Source organism: Malania oleifera, chromosome 7 (assembly GCF_029873635.1).
Source record: "Malania oleifera isolate guangnan ecotype guangnan chromosome 7, ASM2987363v1, whole genome shotgun sequence".
NCBI lineage: Eukaryota > Viridiplantae > Streptophyta > Magnoliopsida > Santalales > Ximeniaceae > Malania > Malania oleifera.
In genome coordinates, this window is record NC_080423.1 from 4,842,507 (window position 1) to 4,865,659 (window position 23,153).

The following is a 23,153-nucleotide window of genomic DNA, read 5'->3' on the forward strand; positions in this document are numbered from 1 at the left end:
AGGGTTGAGGCACTAATCTTGACCAATGGTCGATTATAGTTAGTTAGTCTGGTTTTTTATTTGAAAAATCATAAATAAGTCGAGTTAGGAGTTAAGATCTCATGTGCCGATCCTCGAGCCTTTCATGGATTAAACTTCCATGGTGAGAAAGAAAAATATTAGACAGAACGAGGGTGAGCATGAATGGATAGATGGTAACGTTTTCATCTCCCCAATTTAGTACTGCCTAAGTAGATTCCGAGGGCCTGTTCAGGTTGGAGTTCCAAATCATTAAAAAAAACAAAAAAGCATATAATTTAAATAGAAAATTATTAAGTGATATCCTCATTATCTTAAACATTAGGTCATTGTACATTCATTGAACTGAGACTCGTACAAATTATACTCTGCTTAATTATTTATTTTGGTGCTTGCAAAGATGATATTTTTGAGTCTCAACGCATTTATTACTTAACAAAAATGGAATCATTTTTATATTCCATTTAATATTTGGGATTACTCTTTTTTCTTTGTTCCCGTTTGGATCAAGGATTTTAGTTGAAAAAAGAAAAGAAAAATAAGAAAAAAATTTGTTTTTCACTATATTTTTTCTCAATATCAAATACCGTTAAAAATGAATTTTTTTTTAATATGGGTTAAAAAAATTAAATGTAAATGGTGTATAAAATCTTTTTTTTTTTTTTATAGGTTAATTAGGTATTTTTTTTGTTTCCTGACTTTACTTTGATATCCACACATGAAAAAGTTGATTCCTTCACATTTTTCTTTCCTTTCCCAAAAATATTCCAAGTTCCAAACAAGCACCAAGGGTTCGCTTAGTTGTGAAAAATAGTTTTCATTTTCTATTTTAACTTTCTAAAAATTTATTTAAAAAATAGTTAATTTTTCATTTTTACAACATTCGTATGAAATAAATGAAGATATTTTTTTATTTTTTATTTTTAAAATAATTACAAAATGTAACCGTATTTTGCAGTTTTTCGAATTTACATAAAAAAAGTTAGAAATATCTTTTTGAATGAAATAATTCTTGACCTTTGACTATGTTTTTAATTATAATATTTTCTTAATTTAATGAAAAGAGCTTATCCCTAAATAATTAAATGAAAAAAAAAATACTAAAGACCTTTACATTAAATTAAAAAGAAATATATTTTTAAAAAGTAATGTAGCGAATGATCGTAAAAAAGTTCTCTTTACGAGCAAACCAAAAGCAATTATATTTTTTCAACACAAAAGTAAGATAAATAAATAAAATATGATACATTCACATTACATTAACGGCGTCTCTAAATTAGATAGCCGACCCTATAAAAATTATTATTATTATTATTATTTTTGCAACAAGCTATATTTTTTCCCCAATAATAAATGTAATTATCACATGAAATTATTTTAAATGTTGTGGGACCCACAACCCATCATTTTTGCCAGCTCCTAAATCCAAAATGTAACGTGCTTGTTTTAACATTTTTTAAATTTATTAATTCAGTCCAACGTACCTCTATACATATGATATATATTTTTATATTTATATATTTAAATAAAATAATGCAACATGTCTAATTATTATTAACAAATATATAATACACCATGGAATCTCACGACTGTGGCAATAATTAAAAAGTTCGCGGTGAAAAAATGAGCGTGACAGGCAACCCTGGACACGTGTCAGTCAGAGAAAGCAAGGATTCTTGTTCGCGGTACACCCGGCCGTCGTTTTACCGTTTACGATACTAGGCACCGTTTGGTTGCGTGAATTAATAAACAAAACACGTTCGTTGCTGTTTCCCATTTCCAACGGTTAGTTTAATATTCTACGAAACGACACGGCTACCAAACGCTGGAAAATACGGGACAACCGAAGCTTACGGGTGCAATACAACAAGACGTCCTGTTATGGCTACAGGATCTCGACACGTGTTCAGGGGCCCACTTTGAATCAGTCGTGCCTGTCATCGGGTTTTCCACGGTATCGGACCGGGGAAAATTCCACGCGTAAGTCATCGGAAAGGGGCATTTTACAGTTGTAGACTGGAGTGCCGTGCGTACGCTCGTACCTAATGTAAGCGCCATCGTGTAATGTTCAAAGGGCAGTTTTGGAATTTCACTGGCCCCCGGTAGAGAGTAGTTGAAAAGGTTAACGCGGAGGACGGAGGGAGACGTTTTACCGATCACGGCGATGGCGGTTTGGTAGTTTTAGACCCTTCGGAGGGCAAAACATTCGCGTGGAAAGAGAATTACCTGGACAGGTGTTGGAACGCGATTGGCTAGGGTCCATGGTATCTTCTACATAAGGGAAGAGAAGCTTCTCAGAAGGAAGAGAGAAGAAGAGAGAAGAGAGCGAGCACCGCCATCGCTGAGCCAGCTTTGCTCCTCTGGTTTCTATATAAATATAAAGTTTACGATTCGTGGAATCTCAACTTGATTGATTAATCTCTCTTTCTCTCTCTAAACCCCAGACCTCTCTCTCTCTCTCTCTCTCTCTCTCTCTCTCTCTCTCTCTCTCTCTCTTCTTTATATATAATTCCTGGTCGATCGTTCTCCCTGTTCACCTTTGCTCTTCTCCCTCTGTTTAGAAATCCTCTGTGTTCTCTTTCTTGAATCCTCTGTTCTCTCTTCCTTTAGGAGGAAAGATGAAGATTGGTTCTGCGTTTCAGGTTCTGATGATGCTGGCTCTGCTCGTCAGCTCGTGCATAGCGCAGGCTCCGGGGGCGGCTCCGAAGCTCGCACCCACACCCTCGGCTGCCGCGCCCACTCCGGTGCCGTCGTCATCACCTGCACCGGTTCCTGCACCAGCATCTTCCCCCACGCCTGTGCGTTCGCCGTCTCCAGTGCCGTCTCCTTCATCGGTTCCTTCTCCGACCCCTGCCTCAACCCCAGCCCCGGCTTCAGCCCCCGCAGCAACCACCCCCACTCCGGCCACTACTCCGTCTCCTAGCTCCGCCATCTCTCCCCCGGCTCCGCCTCCCGTAGGCTTTCCCCCCTCCGAAACGCCGACGGGGGCCCCACCCGGCGGGTCCACCCCTAGCGGCAGCTTCGAAGCTTCTCCGTTGAACAGAGCCCTCGTTTCCGGGACCGCGTTCGCCGGAGCTGTGTTCTCCGTGATCTTGATCTAGACTCCAGACTGCGTCCTCTCCGGCCACGTGGTGGCTCGTCGGCTGTAGATCTTGTTTTACATGGACGGATGAGATCTGTTTTATTTTATTTTAATTTATTTGTTCGTTTCCTTCTTCGTCGTTTTAGCTTTGGTTTTGTTCTTGAATCATATGGGTTGGTTTGATTTTTATTTTCGTGTTTACCGTTCATTCTATTATTGGGATTGACTTTTACTGGGGGTGGATATGGACGGGTTGGTGATGGTATTGATGATGATGATTATTTGGGTGATGCATTTCCCGGCTGACACGTGTATTAGATTGATCGGGTGGAAGATTGGGAAATGTGGGTCGGGTGTACATGAAATAAATAGTTGAATAAATCAGTTTCTTTATTCTTTACTGTGATAATACTAATTTTAATATTAGCATTAATATCTATTATTATTATTATTATGGAAGATTTGGTGGTGGAGTTGGTTTAGTACTAATCCAAACAATAATCATATTGCATTGACTATAAATTAAACTGGGCCCACTTGCACATTGATTAGGGCAATGGTTATCCAATTTTATTTCTTTTAATTAATCTTATCATTAATTATGTGTTGTTTAATTGCGAGTTTGATTGTTTTAATTTTATTGTTTAAAAGAATTCCTACATGCAATGTGTTATTTTAAGACAAGAACAATGCGTGAATAATATATTTTATAAAAATGGATTAATTTAATTTTTCGTGCGAAATTTAAATGCATATGGAGACATCAATATTTTACTTTTTTTTTTCTCAAATTTAAATAATTGTAAGATAAATATTGGATTTTGTTTACTATAAAATTAAAATTAGTCTATTAGTTTCAAGATAAATTAGATATGTACCAATAAGAAAATTGGGTGCCAAATAAAATTATGCACAATTAATCTCGTTTAATTTAAAGTAATGAAGGGGAAAATAGTTTTATGCATTGAGAAAGAAAGAAAAGATGTTGATATGACAACTCGTTCATTGTTCCTTCAAATTTTTACAAGAGCAATTTAATAATAGACTTAACAAAATATAATATAGTAATAAAAATCAAGAAAATAATTTGATTTACTCTTCAAGGGGGCTAATTGTTGCCCCTCATTTATTTAATTATTTAAATTATGACAGCTCAAAAACATCTATCCTTTGTTTAGGAGAGGATTAGTATAAAAAATTGTTTAAGACTATCCAAATCCAAAATCCTAAAGTTCAGAATCCATACTTCCAAACGAAACTTTAAGGAATTTTAATGTGAAAGTGATGCAATCTTGAAATCTTGATTTTCATTATTAATTGAGGAACACATATCCTTGAATTTATTATGCCATTATAAGCACACATAAATATTTTATTCAATTTAGTAAATTTCTAGGAAATGAAATACAGATGTAACATGTCACCATTTGCCTCACTCACTTTCTTTAATTGAAGCAAGTGTTGACTTTTTGAGACCAATCCCTAGTCTTGATAATGACAAACCGCAAGTTACTAATATGTGTGTCTAAACACTTGAATAGATTAATCATTCATAATACACACATGAAAGTGATGTGGTTACCAAAAGACCTTAAAGAGCACATACTCCTAGCATAAATCCATAAGAATCTGAAGAGTAAAAGAAAGAAGAAAATGATTTTCATTGTATTGCTTTTAATTTTTAATTTGGTCCGCAATATAATCGCATGACATGCATGATAGATTGCATAAGCTCAAAAAGACCATAGAATGACTATGGGAATCTCTCTAGTAATTAGGTTAATAACTCAAATCAATAGGGATTTAATTTGGTTCTTTATTTGGGCCAAATATGGTTTGTGGACAAATTCAGTCAATCGAACTTTGGCTGTGTGAAATGCCTTAGTCGACTGAACTAGGTGGAAGTCAACATTTTGACTTTTCTAGGTCGACTGTATCTTTTTGAAGGCATCTTCCACGGTCGACCAAACTCACACATGTCTGACCCTAACAACTTATTCGACTGAACTATTAGTTTAAAATTGTCTTGGTCGACCGAACTTCGAAGGGTTCGTAATTGCCAGGAGTCAGTTGAACGAACCTTCAGTTCAAAATCTTCACGGTCGACCGAACTTGACAATTGGGTCGACTAAACTTAAAATATAGTCAATTGAAAATTCTCGGGTTGAACATTTTTAACTACAGTAAAACAAGGTTAATTTTTATTAACCTTCATTAATCTTTTCTAAAAAGACACCTATGTCCCTCAACGATTATATTTTTGTGAATGTCTATATATACTAGTTTATTTGGAAAGATTAACAAGACATTAGAAAATATCATTAGCCAAAATCCTCTAAATTTTCAAATACTCATATAAGCTAAAAATCCCTCTCTTACTCATCCTACTTGCTAAAATCCTTTGGTAAAAGTATTATTGAGATTGTTCATATTAGCTTATACTCTCATTGTATTTGTTTGATATCAATTTTATTAAGAGTGAGCTTGAGAGTTCCTTAGTGATTTAATTCATAAATTTTCATTGGGAATACCCTCTAGAGCTTGTGAGTCTTGCATTATTGTTGTAAGTATTCAAAGGTTTGTTTTTTGTGCTATTGTGAAATATTTTAAAACAAACTTGATATTTAAATGTCTCTCACACTTATTTAATAAATTATCTTTGAGATATTTGCTTGTACTTTTGAGATCTTTGAGGATATTACTTGTGATTGATATACGTACATATCTTGACTCAAAGATTCATTCATAACACACTTTTACATAATGCTTGATAATATTGACATTATCTTGAGAGTAGTCATATTTAGACTTCACTGAGCTTATACATTCATATCATACTGAAGTGTAATTTATAATTGTATTGAACATACTGTTGTACATCATCTATTTAGATTAGAAGCACCTCTATTCATACACGAATTTGATATTATTGGCTATACTCCAGACGGGTTGTCGGAAAATAGAGACTAGCCCTGTGAATAGTCCCGGATTGGTTCGGACCTGGTTAAGAGAACAAGGTGCACCAGCCTGTAAGGTATTGTAAACGGTGCCGATCCACCCGTTAAGTGAGCAATAGTGGTAATTCTTGGGCTTGCGAGCTAAGGCAGGGACGTAGGCAGTATTGGCCGAACCCCGATAACATTTCTTGTGTCTGCTTTTAATTTCTGCAATTTAGATTTCAGTACTTGAATGTTTGTGTTTAATTATTTGAATATTTGATTAGGTTTTTGATTATATAGAAAGACCTTTGGTTTGTGTAATACTGTTTGTGGAATTTGAATTGACCTAGGAAGAAATTTTAAAATTCCAATTCAGCCTCCCTCTTGAGAGTACACCAATTCCAACAATTGGTATTAAAGTCTTGTGGCATTGACTTAAATGTTTTTGCTAAAGATCGGGATGACTCACATTGGTGTATCCCCATTCGGAGAAGAACGATCACCTTCCAGTCCTCCATTATTTTGTGGTGTTGATTACACTGCTTGAAAATTTAGAATGAGCATTTTTATAAAATCTATGAACTAGAGGGCTTGACAGGTGATTGATAAGGAATTTGTATGCCTGTAAATGAAAATAATATTAATTTGATGCATGCAAATTCACATGCCATGAATCTACTGTATTGCGCTTTGGATTCTAATACTTTACTTGAGATTATGGCATGTACAAATGCGAGAGAGATTTGGATTAAGCTCGAAAAGAAGTATGGAGAGACTCAAGAAAAAGGAGATCACCACTTCGAAAATGTCAAGCTCAAATGAACTACAAGTGGTAAATCATGGGGTGGTTGTATTAACAGAAGTTGAGGTATATGAATCCAACTCTATATCTATTGATAATTCTTGTGCTAATTTTTGTAGTATATCATGTGATGAATCATCTGATGCCTTATGTGGAAATTCTGTTAAACCTAGTGATTAAACTAAGAATGATGCATGCAATGATTCATATTATAATGATTGTAATAATGCAGTGGATGTGAATTGCATGCTGGTAGTGGATTTTAAGTTGTTGCATGATCTATATGAATATTTTGTTGAGAACAACCATCTATTAAGGATCGATTTTATAGGAAAATATCCAAATCCAATTTACAAACGGCATGCTGCTGAAATTTTGACAGAAATTTTTCCAAAATAAAATCATGTACAAAGATGATTATGATAAGACAAATGTTACAATATTTTTTTGAAGGGTTTTGTGAAAACTAATTGAATATTAAACTTCATCCTAGCATAATCATCAAATGTGTAGAGGAGCTAAGCTCCATTCCCTAGAAAAAGAGCGTAAAGGACTCACATGCATCATGTCACGCTTTTTGAATATTGAGGCTCTTCTTGAAACCCGAACATCATATCTAGCTCTTAAAGGTTCATAATTTGGTATAGATTGTTCTTAGGTTTTTGAGCACGAGTGTTTGCCTTGATATCTCTTTTCTGATGCATTTGTGAAATATAGAGATAATTATACTGGTTGCATAAGTAGAGTGAATTAATCTTGATCTAGTATATTTATTTTTAAGAGAATAAAAAATGATTGCCTATACTACTTGGCCTACTCAATGTAATTAATCTATGACTAGTATACGCAATTCATTGTATCTAAGTTAGGATTCAAATCGATAAGGGGAGCATCCAAAATATGAGTTTTTTCCCGTTTTATTATTAAATAAAAATAAAATATTAAATAATACTCTATTTGGGAAAAAATTTCCCAATCTAATGTTGACGTAATCTCGCAGCTTGATGCTGTGAGATTTAACACGCGTAGGAAACCTACGAACCCTGGTGAAGAATTGAGTTTGATTGGTTTTACTTACTGAGTTTGAATTTGTTGCATTGAGTTCGATTTGTTTCATAACTTGGTTTGGATTTTTTGGGTTCATAACTGCACCTGGACGAAAGTTAGTTTTCATTTATTTGCATTTTTCTATTTTTTTTTTCATGTTCTGTGCCTGTGCAATTTACTGCTCACATACATTTAATTAGTTTAGAATAAAATTTTATTTTTAATAATATTTGATAAATTTAGAGGCAAAATATAATGGAACTTCATAATATTATTTTATTTTATTTTTTTTCTTCGTCATGCAAAATTTTCATCCGAAAATATTAGAAGAAGCTCCTTCAAAATTTCATCCCTAAAACTCCACCCACTAACATTTTTTTCTAGACAAGAAGAAATTACCTTCAAGAATATTATTTGACTTTTCAGAAACTAACCTTTCTAATTCCACCTGTTTCTCTTTTCTGCTTTTGGGAAAATTGCTTCTCTCCTCTTGACCACTAAGGATCTACATTGAGGTCAAGCAAAGCATTGATGTAGTAGTCACAGCTTGCTTCTACTCCAAAAGGCAATTAAAAGAAAGACTATGCACTTCATTACTCAAAGGCTTTTCTTTCTCATTAACCAAGCACCAGGTAGAATCATAAATCTGATAATCAACCCAGGCCTTTATTACAAGATTTGTTTAGTTTAACACAAAATGTATAAAATAGAAAAGAATATGCTATATATGTTTTCGGCGTGAAAATGAGGAAGAAAGATAGTAGAGACCTATTTGTAAGCCATGACATGATCTGAGCACACCCCTTTCTTCTAGCATGAGTTCATGACCAACTGTGTTATAAAGTTAAACTATTAGAATGCCATGTTAAATTTGAACCGCTAATAATTTAATGCAAGAACATACTAACATGAAAAGAATATTTTTGCCTACTTAATTAGAAGCACCAGGCCTTCACTAAAAAATGACAGGCAATCCATTTTTTTATGATATTGTTCATGTCATCTTTGTACACCCCATTGGGGTATGGTGATAATTATTACAATTGTTGTGCTATATATTATTAAATTATGCTGATATTATTCCTTTTTATTAATTATTCGTAACTGATATTTTTGGTAATTAGTATTATTTTTTATAATTTAATAAATACTTATTATTTTTAGACTTTTTTATTAAATAATTTGTGTTATCAACATTTTTATTTAAATTAATATCTTTTAGTGAACAAGGTATTTGATATAAGTTCTTATAAACATAAGTAGTATTAGGATAGTCACTTTTATTATAAGTCTTAAAAATATGTTGTTATCAAGTGAATACATTATTATATTTCAACATGTAATTAATATATTGTAATATATAATTATTAAATTATGTTAACATTATCAGTTAATAATTTTCAATATATATTTTTAATTAATATTTTTACACATTACTATATTTCAAAATATGATTAATGTACAACACAATAGTATATAATTATAGTATGTTTCTAATTAACATTTTTATTTATTTTTGTAAAATTTTATATTTAAAAACTACTAAATAATTATGTTAACATTTTAATTGACATTATAAATTATAAAGGCAATGCCTAGGCAATTAACACATATCACTTATACATATAATTTTGTTTTGCGTAGGTCTTTTTTCTTTCCCAAGTGCGAATCTAAATGTTAGGAAGCTCAAACAGTACTCCGGTAACGATATTGTTGTATATAGCGGGGAACTTTATAACCGGAGACACTCGTGTTAGTTATAGTAGTTTGTCAGTTCGACCTATTCGAATTGGGCATAGGTGTAAATTACATAAATTATATACGAAGATATTCAAATATTTGCATATTGATCCAGATCAATATGCATTGCGGGTGACCGCAATATATCCTATGCGAGGGTATAATGATACAGTCATCCATGAGGCCATTCTCGTAACTGCCGATTACGGTCTGCGCATTGTGTTAGATGCACACTACGTAGGTACGACATATTTAACTGTGTAGTTATATGTCGAAACCATTCCTTATATGAGTGTCGCCGCGGATAGGCAAACGGGAACGTATGCCAAGCATGTGGTCGACGTAACGACCTGCTTCATTTTCACATTTTTTTTTTCATATAATATAATCATTGGAACAAACCCCAGTAGATCATAATCAACCTGAACCCGTGGGTACCAAGGATACATCAGAAGTACAGTACGGAAGCCTAAGCAGTAGGAAACATAAAATCATACATATCATATAATACCATATACCCAACATCACTCATCACATTACCAGAGTTATTACACCCATTGTATTTATATATATAACCCAAAAGAGACCTAGGGTCACTTTCCACAAAATCCATTTGACCCTATCAAATACTTACCCTCTAGAAAGGACAAAATCAGTTGTATCTATCTCAGCGGAGCTTTGTCCGCTCTCCTATTAGGGGCTTCTGAAATGATCATATAATTTGGGGTGAGACACCTCTCAATAAGGGAAATAAACTAATACTAGTGTGTGGCAACATGAGTTTATCCGTGCTATACATAAAAGTATATATAAGCATATCTAATAAATATGTCTGTATAATTTCTGGATAAAGCATGCATAATCATAACATGACATAACATACTACAGGTTTGGGCCTGGGAGAAATTTCCATCCTTGGCTCCTATGCGGCGAGGTTTCCTACAGATTTAAAGGGGCCAAGACGGTCGTCCGGTTGACCCACTCCCACTCACATACCACTTAGTATCAACATCATTTATCCCTCCTTATTCACTCTATAAGTACTTCAAATACAAATTCGTAGTACTTACTAGTCGTTACATTCAAAAACTTACATTTTATCTTATACAGATGGAGGGATGACTTAAAGGCACCGACGGTTGCGTTACACACATTGCCCTGCTACAGGTTCGAGTTGGATATGCACCGAGAGCATGAGGTATAATCGAATTAAAGTATAGCACATAGTATTCTCTTTCTTTCTTTCAGTTATGTATAGTTTGCTTAACTTTTGTTTATGTTTAAGTGCAGTTCTTATGGAGGCCCTACACAACTGAGATTCTAGTCGACCTGCCTCCTGACTAAGCAGTCGAGAGTGACATGTGGCTAGCCCGAGTGCCACTCATATGCTTTCATATTATCGAGTGGTATCCCCGACCAATTCATGTGGCAGTTCGGGTATCAATAGGGCATTCCCGACCGCTTTCTGATGTTGGGGGTAGATATAGTTGGGGATGACCTCCACGACATGGATAGGCGCAGTCGAGGGGTCACAGACTGGGCGACTACACACGCGAAATTCGTTACTGTGTGGGAGCTTCGGCAAGAGTACATCGTACCAGGAGTGGCGGAGGACGGTCTGATGTGTTCGGATGACCCATACTTCACTTGGTATAGGTCCATCACATGCCGCTTCAACGATATGACCGCTATTGTATATGTAGTGACCCGAATAATAATAGTATTTTAATAATAATGTAGGAGAGAAATAGAAACAGGAGCAGAAGAAGGCAGTAGACTTCATTGATAACATCGCATTTTGGAGATAATAATAATAATAATTTCAAGGAATTTCCAGAACTCGTCAACGAATACAGGGGTTCGTCGACAAGTGCATAAGGAAATTCATCAATGAAGATATGTCTTGTCGACGAGAAAATACTGAGAGACGGATTTGGGCTACTCTGAATTTCGTTGACGAAGGGTAAGGTTCATCGACGAATTTATTGAAGGACTCGTCAACGAGGTGATGTGTCTCGTTGACGAATCTGGGCCTATAAATAGAGCAAACTCGAATTTTTATTCAAATTTCAGTCTCCTTTCTCTCTCCTATGGAATCTCTCACTTCTCGCTTCGATTTTGGCCCCACCAGTCGTCGGATCGACAATCTGAAGTCACCACGACACTTCTGGCAAAGTTCTTTACAAGTTTGCCAGAGCGGATCGTTGGTGAAACGAAGTTGGATTTCATCCCAAATTCAGGGTAAGACGTTTTAGTCCATTTTTTGCCTTCTGAAAGTTATAGGAAATGATATAGGTGAAGAAATACTGATATTTTGTTCTGGAAAACTTTGTTTTCAGGGTGTTGGGTAGGAGGCCCTGCGGGTGTTAGACTAGTATACTATAGGGGCTTTCTAGTAGTCAGGTAAGGGAAATATACTATGCTATGTAATTTTAAAATATTATATAGTTTATTAAATTATGAATATTATGTATTATAGTATGGTGTGGCTTGAGAATATAAGTATAGTACGGAGATATGTTTTATGAATTTTAGTACCATGATTTTATGAATTCTAGTACCATGATTATACGAAACTCAATACCATGATTATACGAATTACAGTATTATGATTATACAGTTCTCAGTACAATGACGTATGTATTATAGTTACAGTTTACTCAGTATCATGGTTATTACAGTTATTTTAGAATCATGGTAAATCAGATAGTGGTATATAGAGATATATTATATGGAATCAGACCCTGTTAGACTATGCAGTTACAGAGCATGGTACCGTTGCTATAGATATTATGTTATATTATGAGTGCAACCACCTATTTAGATAATACGTGGTAGTAGGTCGATCACCTAGGCCCTTGACGTGGACAAGCTCCCCATCAGATATGGGTTGAGGTGGGCAAATCAGACCGATGGAGTATAGTGATTTACCCTGGTCGGCCAGCTAGAATAGATCCCGCCTATGGGCCACACAACTCTGTCATGAGAGGTTAAATCATGACACACAGTTATCAATAGGGAAAATTTTCAATTACTATTACGTACATATAGATTTACAGAAACAGGGAACATACTTATGTACTCTAGAAGTATTTTGAATAGTAACCTACAATACTGTTATGTTAAGCAACATGGAAAGGGTGGTGTATTTTATCACTTGTACTTTATTTACATATTCAGTTATACATGATTATATGAAACATATTTTCATGATATTGTAGCTCATTTGCCACACACTAGTAATAGCATATTTCATCTTATTGAGCGTTGGCTCATCCTAGTGTTGAATCATTTTTCAGGTAATCCAAGTAGGTGAGCAGATCAGGCTCGCAGATAGAGGGGCTTCAGTAGTGCCCTGTCAGTGAAGTGAGTATTGTGGAGGATTTTTGTATATCCCAGTATAGTTGAGGGTATTTTGGGGAACAAATATATGTATATATTTTGGGAAACATGTTAGTACTCTGAAATTGTATATATATTTACATATAGTTATGTTTATTTGATTTTCGCTTCTTGCTGCTTGGTTGAGGATTCAATTTGGTATCAGAGCATTTTAAATGTTATGTTATAAAAAAAAACATGTAAATTAAGTAGGTCGTTATAGGTTGGTATGAGAGCCTAGATTGCTAGGTTCTACAGACTTTAGAATGTAGCAGAAGCAATACCAGAGTATAGGAAAAGGATTTGAGGTTTGTTCTATGTCTGGGTACAAGATTACCGTGGTGGTTTCTGTGTTTTTCCTGAGATGACGATTTCAGGAAAACCATAGTAAACTATTGTCGGGTTGTGTGTCTAGATGACAGAACTGGATATTAGGTAAGGTCAGGAAAGTAATGAATTTTGAGTTGGTATAGGATAGGCCTGCATAGGAGATAAGTTGCTTAAGTATGTTTCTTATTTTTAGGATGGATCTAGGAAGTAGTGGCACGAATGCTGGGGAGGATAGGTTAGGACCTTCCAGCATAGGTGGAGGAGATACAGATGCTGTACTACGTAGCATCACTCAACGGGTGATGATTGAGATGGCCAAAAGCTCTGGGGAGTGTGGCTGTTCGATTGAGCAGTTTACGCGGATGAAGCCCCCATTCTTTGCTGGAGGAGATGACCCAATTGTAACTAAGAATTGGGTCCAGGATATCGAAGAGACATTGGAAGTGCTTCCTTGTATGAATGAGCAGAAGGTAGCATTTGCAGCATTCAAGTTGACAGGGGAGGCGAAGTGCTGGTGGAGAGCAGTGCGTCTGATAGAGGAGCAGAGGCCGGTTCCAGTGCCAGTGACTTAGGATTGATTCAAGGAGTTGTTCTTTGAGCGGTATTTCCCTGCTATCGTTCGGAGCACAAAAGCAGCAGAGTTTCTGCATTTGGTCTAGGGGCAGATGACTGTATCCCAGTAAGTGGCTTGATTTGTTGATTTGTCGCGTTTTGCTCCACATCTAGCACCTGATGAAGAGAAAAAGGTGAGAAAGTTTGAAGAGGGACTGAGGCAGAATCTGTTTGAGCAGGTAATTGGTTTCAGGGCTCAGACATTCACAGAGGTTGTAGATAGAGCTGTGATTATTGAGAGTGGTATTCAGAGGGGTGTAGCAGCTCGGAGTCAGAGGAAGAGGAAGAGGCCTGCGCCTCAGGGTTTTCAGGCTGGCACCAGTAGGGGTCTATGGAGAGGAGGTCGCGATAGAGGAGACCAAAGGCAGATGGCAGGACCTCGTGGGAACTAGGGTGCACCGACATACCCGATGTGTCAAACGTGCGGGAGACATCATCTGGGGGAGTGCCAGGTAGGAAGAGGTGTATGTTATCACTGTGGGAGACCCGGTCACATGGTACGTGAATGCCCAGGTCAGTGGGACTAGGTCCCAACTCCCAGACCCTATCAGGGAGGACATCAGGCAGCTCGGGGAGGGTACCAAGCACCTCGTGGTGGCCAGTAGAGGAATGTAGCCCCAGCACGAGTATACCCTCTAATGCCAAGTGATGCAGAGGCTGCTATGGATGTGGTGACAGCTACATTTACTATTCTATCATACCCAGTTATTGTTCTTTTTTACTTCAGGTGCTACTCATTCTTTCATTTCTACATCTTATGTTAAATTATCTGAGAGTGAGACCCAGTCATTAGATATAGCACTGTCGGTAGCTACACCATCAAGATCAGTGATCAGATGCTAAAGGGTACTTAGGGGCTATTCGATAGAAATTCAGAGGAAAGTACTACGAACATATCTTATTGTGTTTGATATGTATAGGTTCGATATAATATTGGATATGGATTGGTTGGCTGTTAATCATGCCAGCATCGATTGTTTCCAGAAAGAAGTAATTTTTAGACCTCGTAGAGAGTAGGAATTTAGATTCGTTGGTTCACAGGTACGTGCTCCAACGCAGTTAGTGTCAGCCGTGCAGGCAAGTGGATTACTCTTGGATGGAGGTCAGGGGTTTATAGCATTTGTGAAAGAAGCATCTGAAAATGAATCTAAGATTGATAGCACTTCAGTAGGACGAGAATTTCTAGATGTTTTTCCAAAGGAGCTACCAGGGTTGCCTCTTGTGCGCAAGGTAGATTTTCCTATAGATTTACCTTCAGAGACTGCGCCTATCTTTGAGGTTCCTTATTGTATGGCTCGAACTGAATTGGGAGAATTAAAGGAGCAATTGCAGGATTTGCTGAACAAGGGGTTTATACAACCTAGTGTATCACCATGGGGAGCTCCAGTGTTGTTCGTAAAGAAGAAATACGGGTCCATGAGGATGTGTATTGATTATAGGGAAATCAACAAAGTTACTATTAAGAATAAATATCCTCTACCCTGTATAGACGATTTGTTTGATCAGCTCTAGGGTACACGGGTATATTCCAAAATCGATCTCAGATCCGGGTATCATCAAGTGAGAGTAAAAGTAGAGGACGTCACGAAGATGGCCTTTAAGACCAGGTACGAGCACTATGAATTTCTTGTTATTCTGTTTGGTCTGACGAATGCTCTGGCTGTGTTCATGGACTTGATGAATAGAGTTTTTCACCAGTATCTAGATCAATTTGTAGTAGTTTTCATTGATGATATACTGGTGTTATCGAGAAGTTTTGAGGAGCATGAGGTGCATTTGAGGCTGGTGTTGCAGACTCTCAAGGAGGAGAAACTTTATGCTAAGTTTAACAAGTGTGAGTTCTGGCTTGAGAAGGTGACATTTTTAGGCCATGTGATCTCAAGGGACGGTATTTCAGTGGATACCAATAAGATTGATGCGGTGGTAAATTGGGCTAGGCCAAGAAATGTGTAGGAAGTTAGGAGCTTCTTACAACTAGACGATTATTACCGTCATTTTGTTGAGGGGTTTTCAGCTTTGTCAGGTCCTCTCACGCAGTTGACTAGGAAAAATGCCAGATTTGTATGGGATGAAGAATGTGAGCAGAGCTTCCAGGAATTAAAGCAGTGGCTCGTTACTACACTAGTTTTGACGATTCCATCGGGAGGTGATGGTTATATTATCTACAGTGACGCGTCTTTGAAAGGGCTCAGTTGTGTGCTGATGCAGCATGGTAGGGTGGTAGCGTATGTATCCATACAGTTGAAAGAGTATGAAAAGAACTACCCTATTCATGATCTAGAATTAGCTACGGTTGTACATGCGCTGAAGATCTGGAGACATTACTTATATGGTGAGAGGTGTGAGATATTTTCTGATCACAAGAGCCTAAAGTACTTCTTTACACAGAAAGAGTTGAATATGCGGCAAAAGAGGTGGTTGGAACTTATCAAGGATTACGACTGTACCATCAGTTATTACCTAGATAAAGAAAATGTGGAAGTTGATGCACTGAGCCGTAAATCAGGAGACACAACACAGCTAGCAGCGGTAGTTCAACTTCCAATTCAGATGGACTTAGAAAGACTCAATGTGGAATTAGTGGAGGATAATCCTTAGGGGCTTATTGCCAGTTTGGTTGTACAACCCACATTGTATGAAAAGATTAAAGCTTCTCAAAGAGATAATCCAGAGTTAGTGGAGGTAATAGCCAGAGTACAGGATGGTCAATGGGAAGAGTTCAGTATTTCTGATGATGGGGCTTTGAGATTTCACACCAGATTGTGTGTGCCTGTAGATGACAGCATTAGAAGGACGATTTTAGAGGAGGCACACGGATCTCTATACACTGTTCATCCTGGTATTACAAAAATGTATAGGGATCTGCGAGATTATTTCTAGTGGAGTGGCATGAAGAGGGAGATAGCAGAGTTTGTGCAGCAGTGTTTGACGTGCTAGCAGATTAAGGCTGAGCACCAGAGGCCGGCTGGTCAATTGCAGTCATTATTCATCCCTGAGTGGAAGTGGGACCACATATCCATGGATTTTGTTACGGGGCTACCGCCGGCGTTGCATGGTCAGAATGCCATCTAAGTAATTGGTGATAGGTTGACGAAGACAACACACTTTCTGCCTATTAAGGTTAGCTACCCTATGAATAGGTTAGCAGAGATTTATGTACAGGAGATTGTTCAACCCCATGGAGTGCTAATATCCATAGTCTCGGACCATGATTCACATTTTACATCACGGTTCTGGAGGAGTTTGCAGGAGGCATTGGGGACTCAACTAGCATTTGGTACTGCTTTCCACCCTCAGACCAATGGTCAGACTGAGAGAACAATCTAGATATTAGAAGATATGCTTCGTGCCTGTGTGATAGACTTTGGAGGTAGCTGGATTCAGTTTTTACCGCTAGTTGAATTTGCTTATAATAACAATTATCAGACTAGCATCTGCATGGCACCCTACGAGGCATTATATGGTAGGAGATGTCGATCTCCTCTTTTCTGGGATGAAGTAGGTGAAATGCGAGTTTTGGGTCCAGAGATAATTCAGCAAGCGTGTGATAAAGTCCGACTTATTCGAGACCGGATCAATGCAGCGCAGAGTCGGCAAAAGAGCTACGCGGATACTCGCCGCCGGGAACTGGAATTTAGAGTAGGTGATCATGTATTTATGAGAATAACTCGATTGAAGGGGATCTTGATATTTGGGAAGAAGGGTAAGTTGAGCACTGGGTTTATTGGCCCCTTTGAAATACTTGAGAAGATTGGGTCAATAGCTTACTAGCTAGCTTTACTGCCATCTCCATTTCGAGTTCATGATATATTTCATGTTTCTATGTTAAGGAAATACATCCCAAATCCTTCCCATATTATCAGCCATGCAGAACTAGAAGTTAGTGAGGCTTTAGCATATGAAGAAGCTCTAGTACAGATTTTAGATAGAAAAGAACAAGAATTGCGCAACAAGAAGATACCACTAGTGAAAGTTCTATGAAGAAACCACAAGATTGAAGAAGCCTCATGGGAGCTTGAAGATGAAATCAAATGGAAATATCCCCATTTATTTGATGAATTATAGTATTGATGTATATACCAAGATGGTAATTTTATTTTGTTGAGTTCAGTGTCATTGTAATATAGAATATAGGTTAGGTAGTATTTTGGTTTTGGGGGAAATTTTCTTTTATATTTGTAATCTCCTAGAACTACCCATGTAATCATGGTATTCCTCCGCCATAAGTGAGGGCAGGTAATAAAATAAGTAGACTCTTTTCTTTTACTAAATGATGGAGAGTATGGATAAAGATACAGATAGTAAATTTCGAGGATGAAATTTTATAAGGAGGGGAGAATGTAGTGACTTGAAGAATAATACTATTTTAATAGTAATGTGGGAGAGAAATGGAAATAGGAGCAGAAGGAGGCAGTAGACTTCGTCGATGACATCGCATTTTGGAGATAATAATAATAATAATAATAATAATAATAATAATAATAATAATAATAATAATAATAATTTCAAGGAATTTCCAGAACTCATTGACAAATACAGGGGTTCGTCGACGAGTGTATAAGGAAACTCGTCGACGAATACAGGGGTTCGTCAACGAGTGCATAAGGAAATTCGTCGACGAAGATATGTCTCGTTGACGAGAAAATATTGAGAGACGGATTTGGGCTACTCTGAATTTCGTCGACGAAGGGTAGGGTTCGTTGACGAATTTACTAAAGGACTCGTCGACGAGGTGATGTGTCTCGTCAACGAATTTGAGCCTATAAATAGAGCAAACTCATATTTTTATTCAAATTTTAGTCTCTTCTCTCTCTCCTCTCTCTCTCTCCTACGAACTCTCTCACTTCCCGCTTTGATTTTGGCCCCACCAGTCACCGGATCGACGATCCGAAGTCACCACGACGTTCCTGGCGAAGTTCTCTACAAGTCTGCCGGAGTGGATCGTTGGTGAAACGAAGTTGGATTTCGTCCCAAATTCAAGGTAAGGCTTTTTAATTCATTTTTGGTATTCTGACAATTATAGGAAATGATATAGGCAGAGAAATACTGATATTTTGTTCTGAAAAATGTTGTTTTCAGGGTGTTGGGTAGGAGGCCTTGCGGGGTGTTAGGCCAATATACTATAGGGGCTTTCTAGTAGTCAGGTAAGGGAAATATGCTATGCTAGGTAATTTTAAAATATTATATAGTTTATTAAATTATGAATATTATGTATTATATTATGGTGTGGCTTGAGAATATAAGTATAGTACGAAGATATGTTTTACGAATTTTAGTACCATGATTTTATGAATTCTAGTACCATGATTATACGAAACTCAGTACCATGATTATACAAATTACAGTATTATGATTATGCAGTTCTCAGTACCATGACGTATGTATTACAATTATAGTTTACTCAGTATCATGGTTATTACAGTTATTTCAGAATCATGTTAAATCAGATAGTGGTATGATATATTATATGGTATCAGACCCTGTTGGACTATGCAGTTACAGAGTACGGTACCGTTGCTACAGATATTATGTTATGTTATGAGTGCAACCACCTATTTAGATAATACATGGTAGTAGGTCGATCACCTAGGCCCTTGACGTGGACAGGCTCCCCATCAGATATGGGTTGAGGTGGGCAAATCAGACCGATGGAGTATAGTGATTTACCTTGGTCGGCCAATTAGAATAGATCCGGCCTACGGGCCGCACAACTCTGTCATGAGAGGTTAAATCATGACACACAGTTATCCATAGGGAAAATTTTCAATTACTATTACGTACATACAAATTTACAGAAACAGGGAACATACTTATGTACTCTAGAAGTATTTTGAATAGTAACGTACAATACTGTTATGTTAAGCAACATGGAAAGGGTGGTGTATTTTATCACTTATACTATATTTACATATTCAGTTATACATGATTATATGAAACAGATTTTCATGATATTGTAGTTCATTTGCCACACACTAGTAATAACATATTTCGTCTTACTGAGCGTTGGCTCATCCCAGTGTTGAATCATTTTTCAGGTGATCCAGGTAGGCGAGCAGATCAGGCTCGCAAATAGAGGGGCTTCAGTAGTGCCCTGTCAGTGAAGTGAGTATTGTGGAGGATTTTTGTATATCCCACTATAGTTGAGGGTATTTTGGGGAACAGATATATGTGTATATTTTGGAAAACATGTTAGTACTCTGGTATTGTATATATATTTACATATGGTTATGTTTATTTTATTTTCGCTTCTTGCTACTTAGGTTGAGGATTCAATTTGGTATCAGAGCATTTTAAATATTATGTTATAAAAAAATAAAAAAAACATGTAAATTAAGTAGGTTGTTACAGTATATTTGAGTCTCGTAAGAAGACTTTAACCCAAAATTCCTTTTGTTATGTATATGTTACGATTTGCATGGGTTAACCAAATATTTTTATATCCTGCAGGCTGACATAGTATATGAGGTAAATCATATCCCGTCAGATCCTACTATCCACCAATTGATGAGTGCTGCATTGGACCTTGTTCACGAGGAAGGTCGATGGATCCCAACTGCTCGACCTGATGTGCCAGCATGAGGAGGTCGACCAGCTCTAGTACGAGGAGGATGGCATGCCTCCTCTTATCGTCCAGTGAGTCCCATCTCCTCGCCACCGATTGTACAGGCAGAGTATGTGTTCGGTTCGTCAGCACCATATGCGCATTCCACTACAACTGATATTGCGAGACCGTCCAGTACACCGGTCGACGCCCCATTTGACTCTATTGCCATCCCATCGATGTCATTTTTATTGGACAACATTTTCAATGGGGAGGAGATCGATGCACCCGCTATGCTGCCTCATTCTCATCCAGAGACATCATATCAACTCTCACCGCATGCGCTTTGCATGGATGATGATTATGCAGTACCTCTTGGTGGAGACGATCCACATCCAAGACGACGAGATAGGAAACCTGATGCAGATGACTAGAAGAGAGAGAGCAGACACAAACGGCAGCCATCACGACCCCGGAGACGACCTCATTGCGGCACCGAGTAGTTTAGAATAATTTTCATTTCATTTCATTTGTATGTATATCGTTGATTATTTTTATTTCATTTGTATAGTATTGACTATTTTATTTCATTTGTATATCATTGATTATTTTCATTTACTTGTATAGCATTTGATTATTTTCATTTCATTTGTATAGTCATGTGTCTTAGGCACACTTCATACTCTTAAACTTGGTCTTTGAGTTTATTTATTTATTTATTTTATATGCCTGCTTAGTTGTTTGTTTGTTTTTGTGTGATTAGTTCCGTTTGATATGATGCTGAGCTAAAAACTGTAGACATTGCCCCATGCTCTGATTTCCGACTCAACGCGTTTGCTACCACATTAGTTTTCCCCAGGTGATAATTGATCGTGCAATCGTAGTCCTTGATCAACTCCAACCACTGCCTTTGCCTCATATTCAACTCCTTTTGCGTGAAAAAGTACCTGAGGCTCTTGAGGTTAGTGAAAATCTCACACTGAACACCGTACAGGTAGTGTCGCCATATCTTCAGCGCATAAACTACAACGGCCAATTTCAGATCATGCATAGGGGAATTCTTCTCATATTCCTTAAGTTGCCGAGAAGCATAAGCAATTACCTTACCTTGTTGCATAAGCACACATCCCAAACCTTTTAGAGACGCGTCGCTATAAATCAGAAAACCATCGTTACTCGAAGGAATGGTCAAGATCGAAGCGGTAACCAATTGCCTTTTCAGCTCCTGGAAACACTGCTCGCAATCCCAGTCCAATCAAAATTCACACCCTTCCTCGTCAATCATGTCAAAGGTCCAGACAACTTAGAGAATCCTTCCATGAACTGATGATAATAACCCACTAGTCCCAGAAAACTTTGAACCTCCTGCAAACTCTTCGGTCTCGTCGAGTCAAGCACAGCTCCAATCTTGCTAGGATCAACTGAGATACTACCCTTAGACACTACATGGCCTAAGAACGCAACCTGATTCAACCAGAACTCACACTTCTTCAGCTTGGCATACAACTTCCTCTCTCACAGAATCTTTAGCACCAACCTCAAATGGTTCTTATGCTCTTTCGAACTCCTCGAATATACCAAAATGTCATCGATGAACACTGCTACGAACTAGTCCAGGTACTTATGGAAAATCATGTTCATCAGATCCATGTGTAAGAACCTGAACCGTAATAGATGGGTTTAAATAATTAAGAGAGGGGCAAAATTCATATTTGAACAGGTTTCATCAACGAAGCCAAAGTTCATCGACAAAGGTCACGCATCTCTCATCGATGAAGTTTAGAGGCTTGTTGACGAGGAGGAGCCGAAGAGTTTCAGGAACTGGTAATATTAGGATTCGTTGACGAATCCTCTGTCTCGTCAACAAAAGGAGTATAGAGCTTCTTCAATTAGGACACCATCTCGTCGATGAGTTTTCCCGAGTCAAAGGGGTTATAAATAAAAATTTCATTGCTTAACCATTAAGAAACTCAAACATCTTCTCTCTATCTCTCTAGAACTCTCCCTACACTTCCTCTCTCTAGATTTCTTCACCAATCATCGTTAGAATCATGAATCTGAAGTTACCATAAGGATCGTGGAAGGATTCTCTACAAGTTCTACGGATTGAAATCCCGTTTCGGAGATTTTTGGGTTTTGGCAAAAAATCGAGGTAAGGCTCGGTTTTCAATTTTGATCCGGTAGTTTAGTAGAGAACAGTCTTGTGAGTATATTCTATACTGTGATTTGTAGATTTTGGAAGTCGATTCATTGTTTAGGGGTCTTGGAGTTCGGGATTTGTTATTCGGGGAAAAGGTAAGGGGAATTGTATTTATATCGGTTATTTTAGAAATCGGACTCAGTAGAACTGTGGTTCACGGTTCTCTATGTGTTTTGGCTACTCATTTGGGGGGATCTAATGGGGAAAACTGTGGGTTTTTCATGATTACAATTTTGGGAAAAAAGTGGCGACGGGCTGCATCCTTGGTTTTGTTGAAAACCTATGTATATGTTGATTTATACTATGTTATAGGGATGACCATGCCTTGACTTGTTTTAAACTGTATATGTTGGAAAACCATGATTTTAGATTACTAAATGGGTGTGAGTTGTTTGGTTATATAAGCATGCATGTGTGTGTGATATGTTGAAATGCTAGTAGGAACGCGGTTCCGAATTGTT

At 37.3% G+C, this 23,153-nt stretch overlaps 1 protein-coding gene across 1 annotated transcript; it reads right to left on the minus strand.

The window, feature by feature from the left end:
- Positions 1–2,656: 2,656 nt before the first annotated feature.
- On the minus strand, positions 2,657–20,957 carry LOC131160072 (uncharacterized). The gene is made up of 3 exons (XM_058115386.1): positions 20,865–20,957; positions 8,288–8,393; positions 2,657–3,093 (listed from the first exon to the last, which is right to left on the minus strand). The coding sequence occupies exons 1-3, from the start codon at positions 20,955–20,957 to the stop codon at positions 2,657–2,659; spliced, it is 636 nt and encodes a 211-aa protein (XP_057971369.1).
- Positions 20,958–23,153: the final 2,196 nt, after the last annotated feature.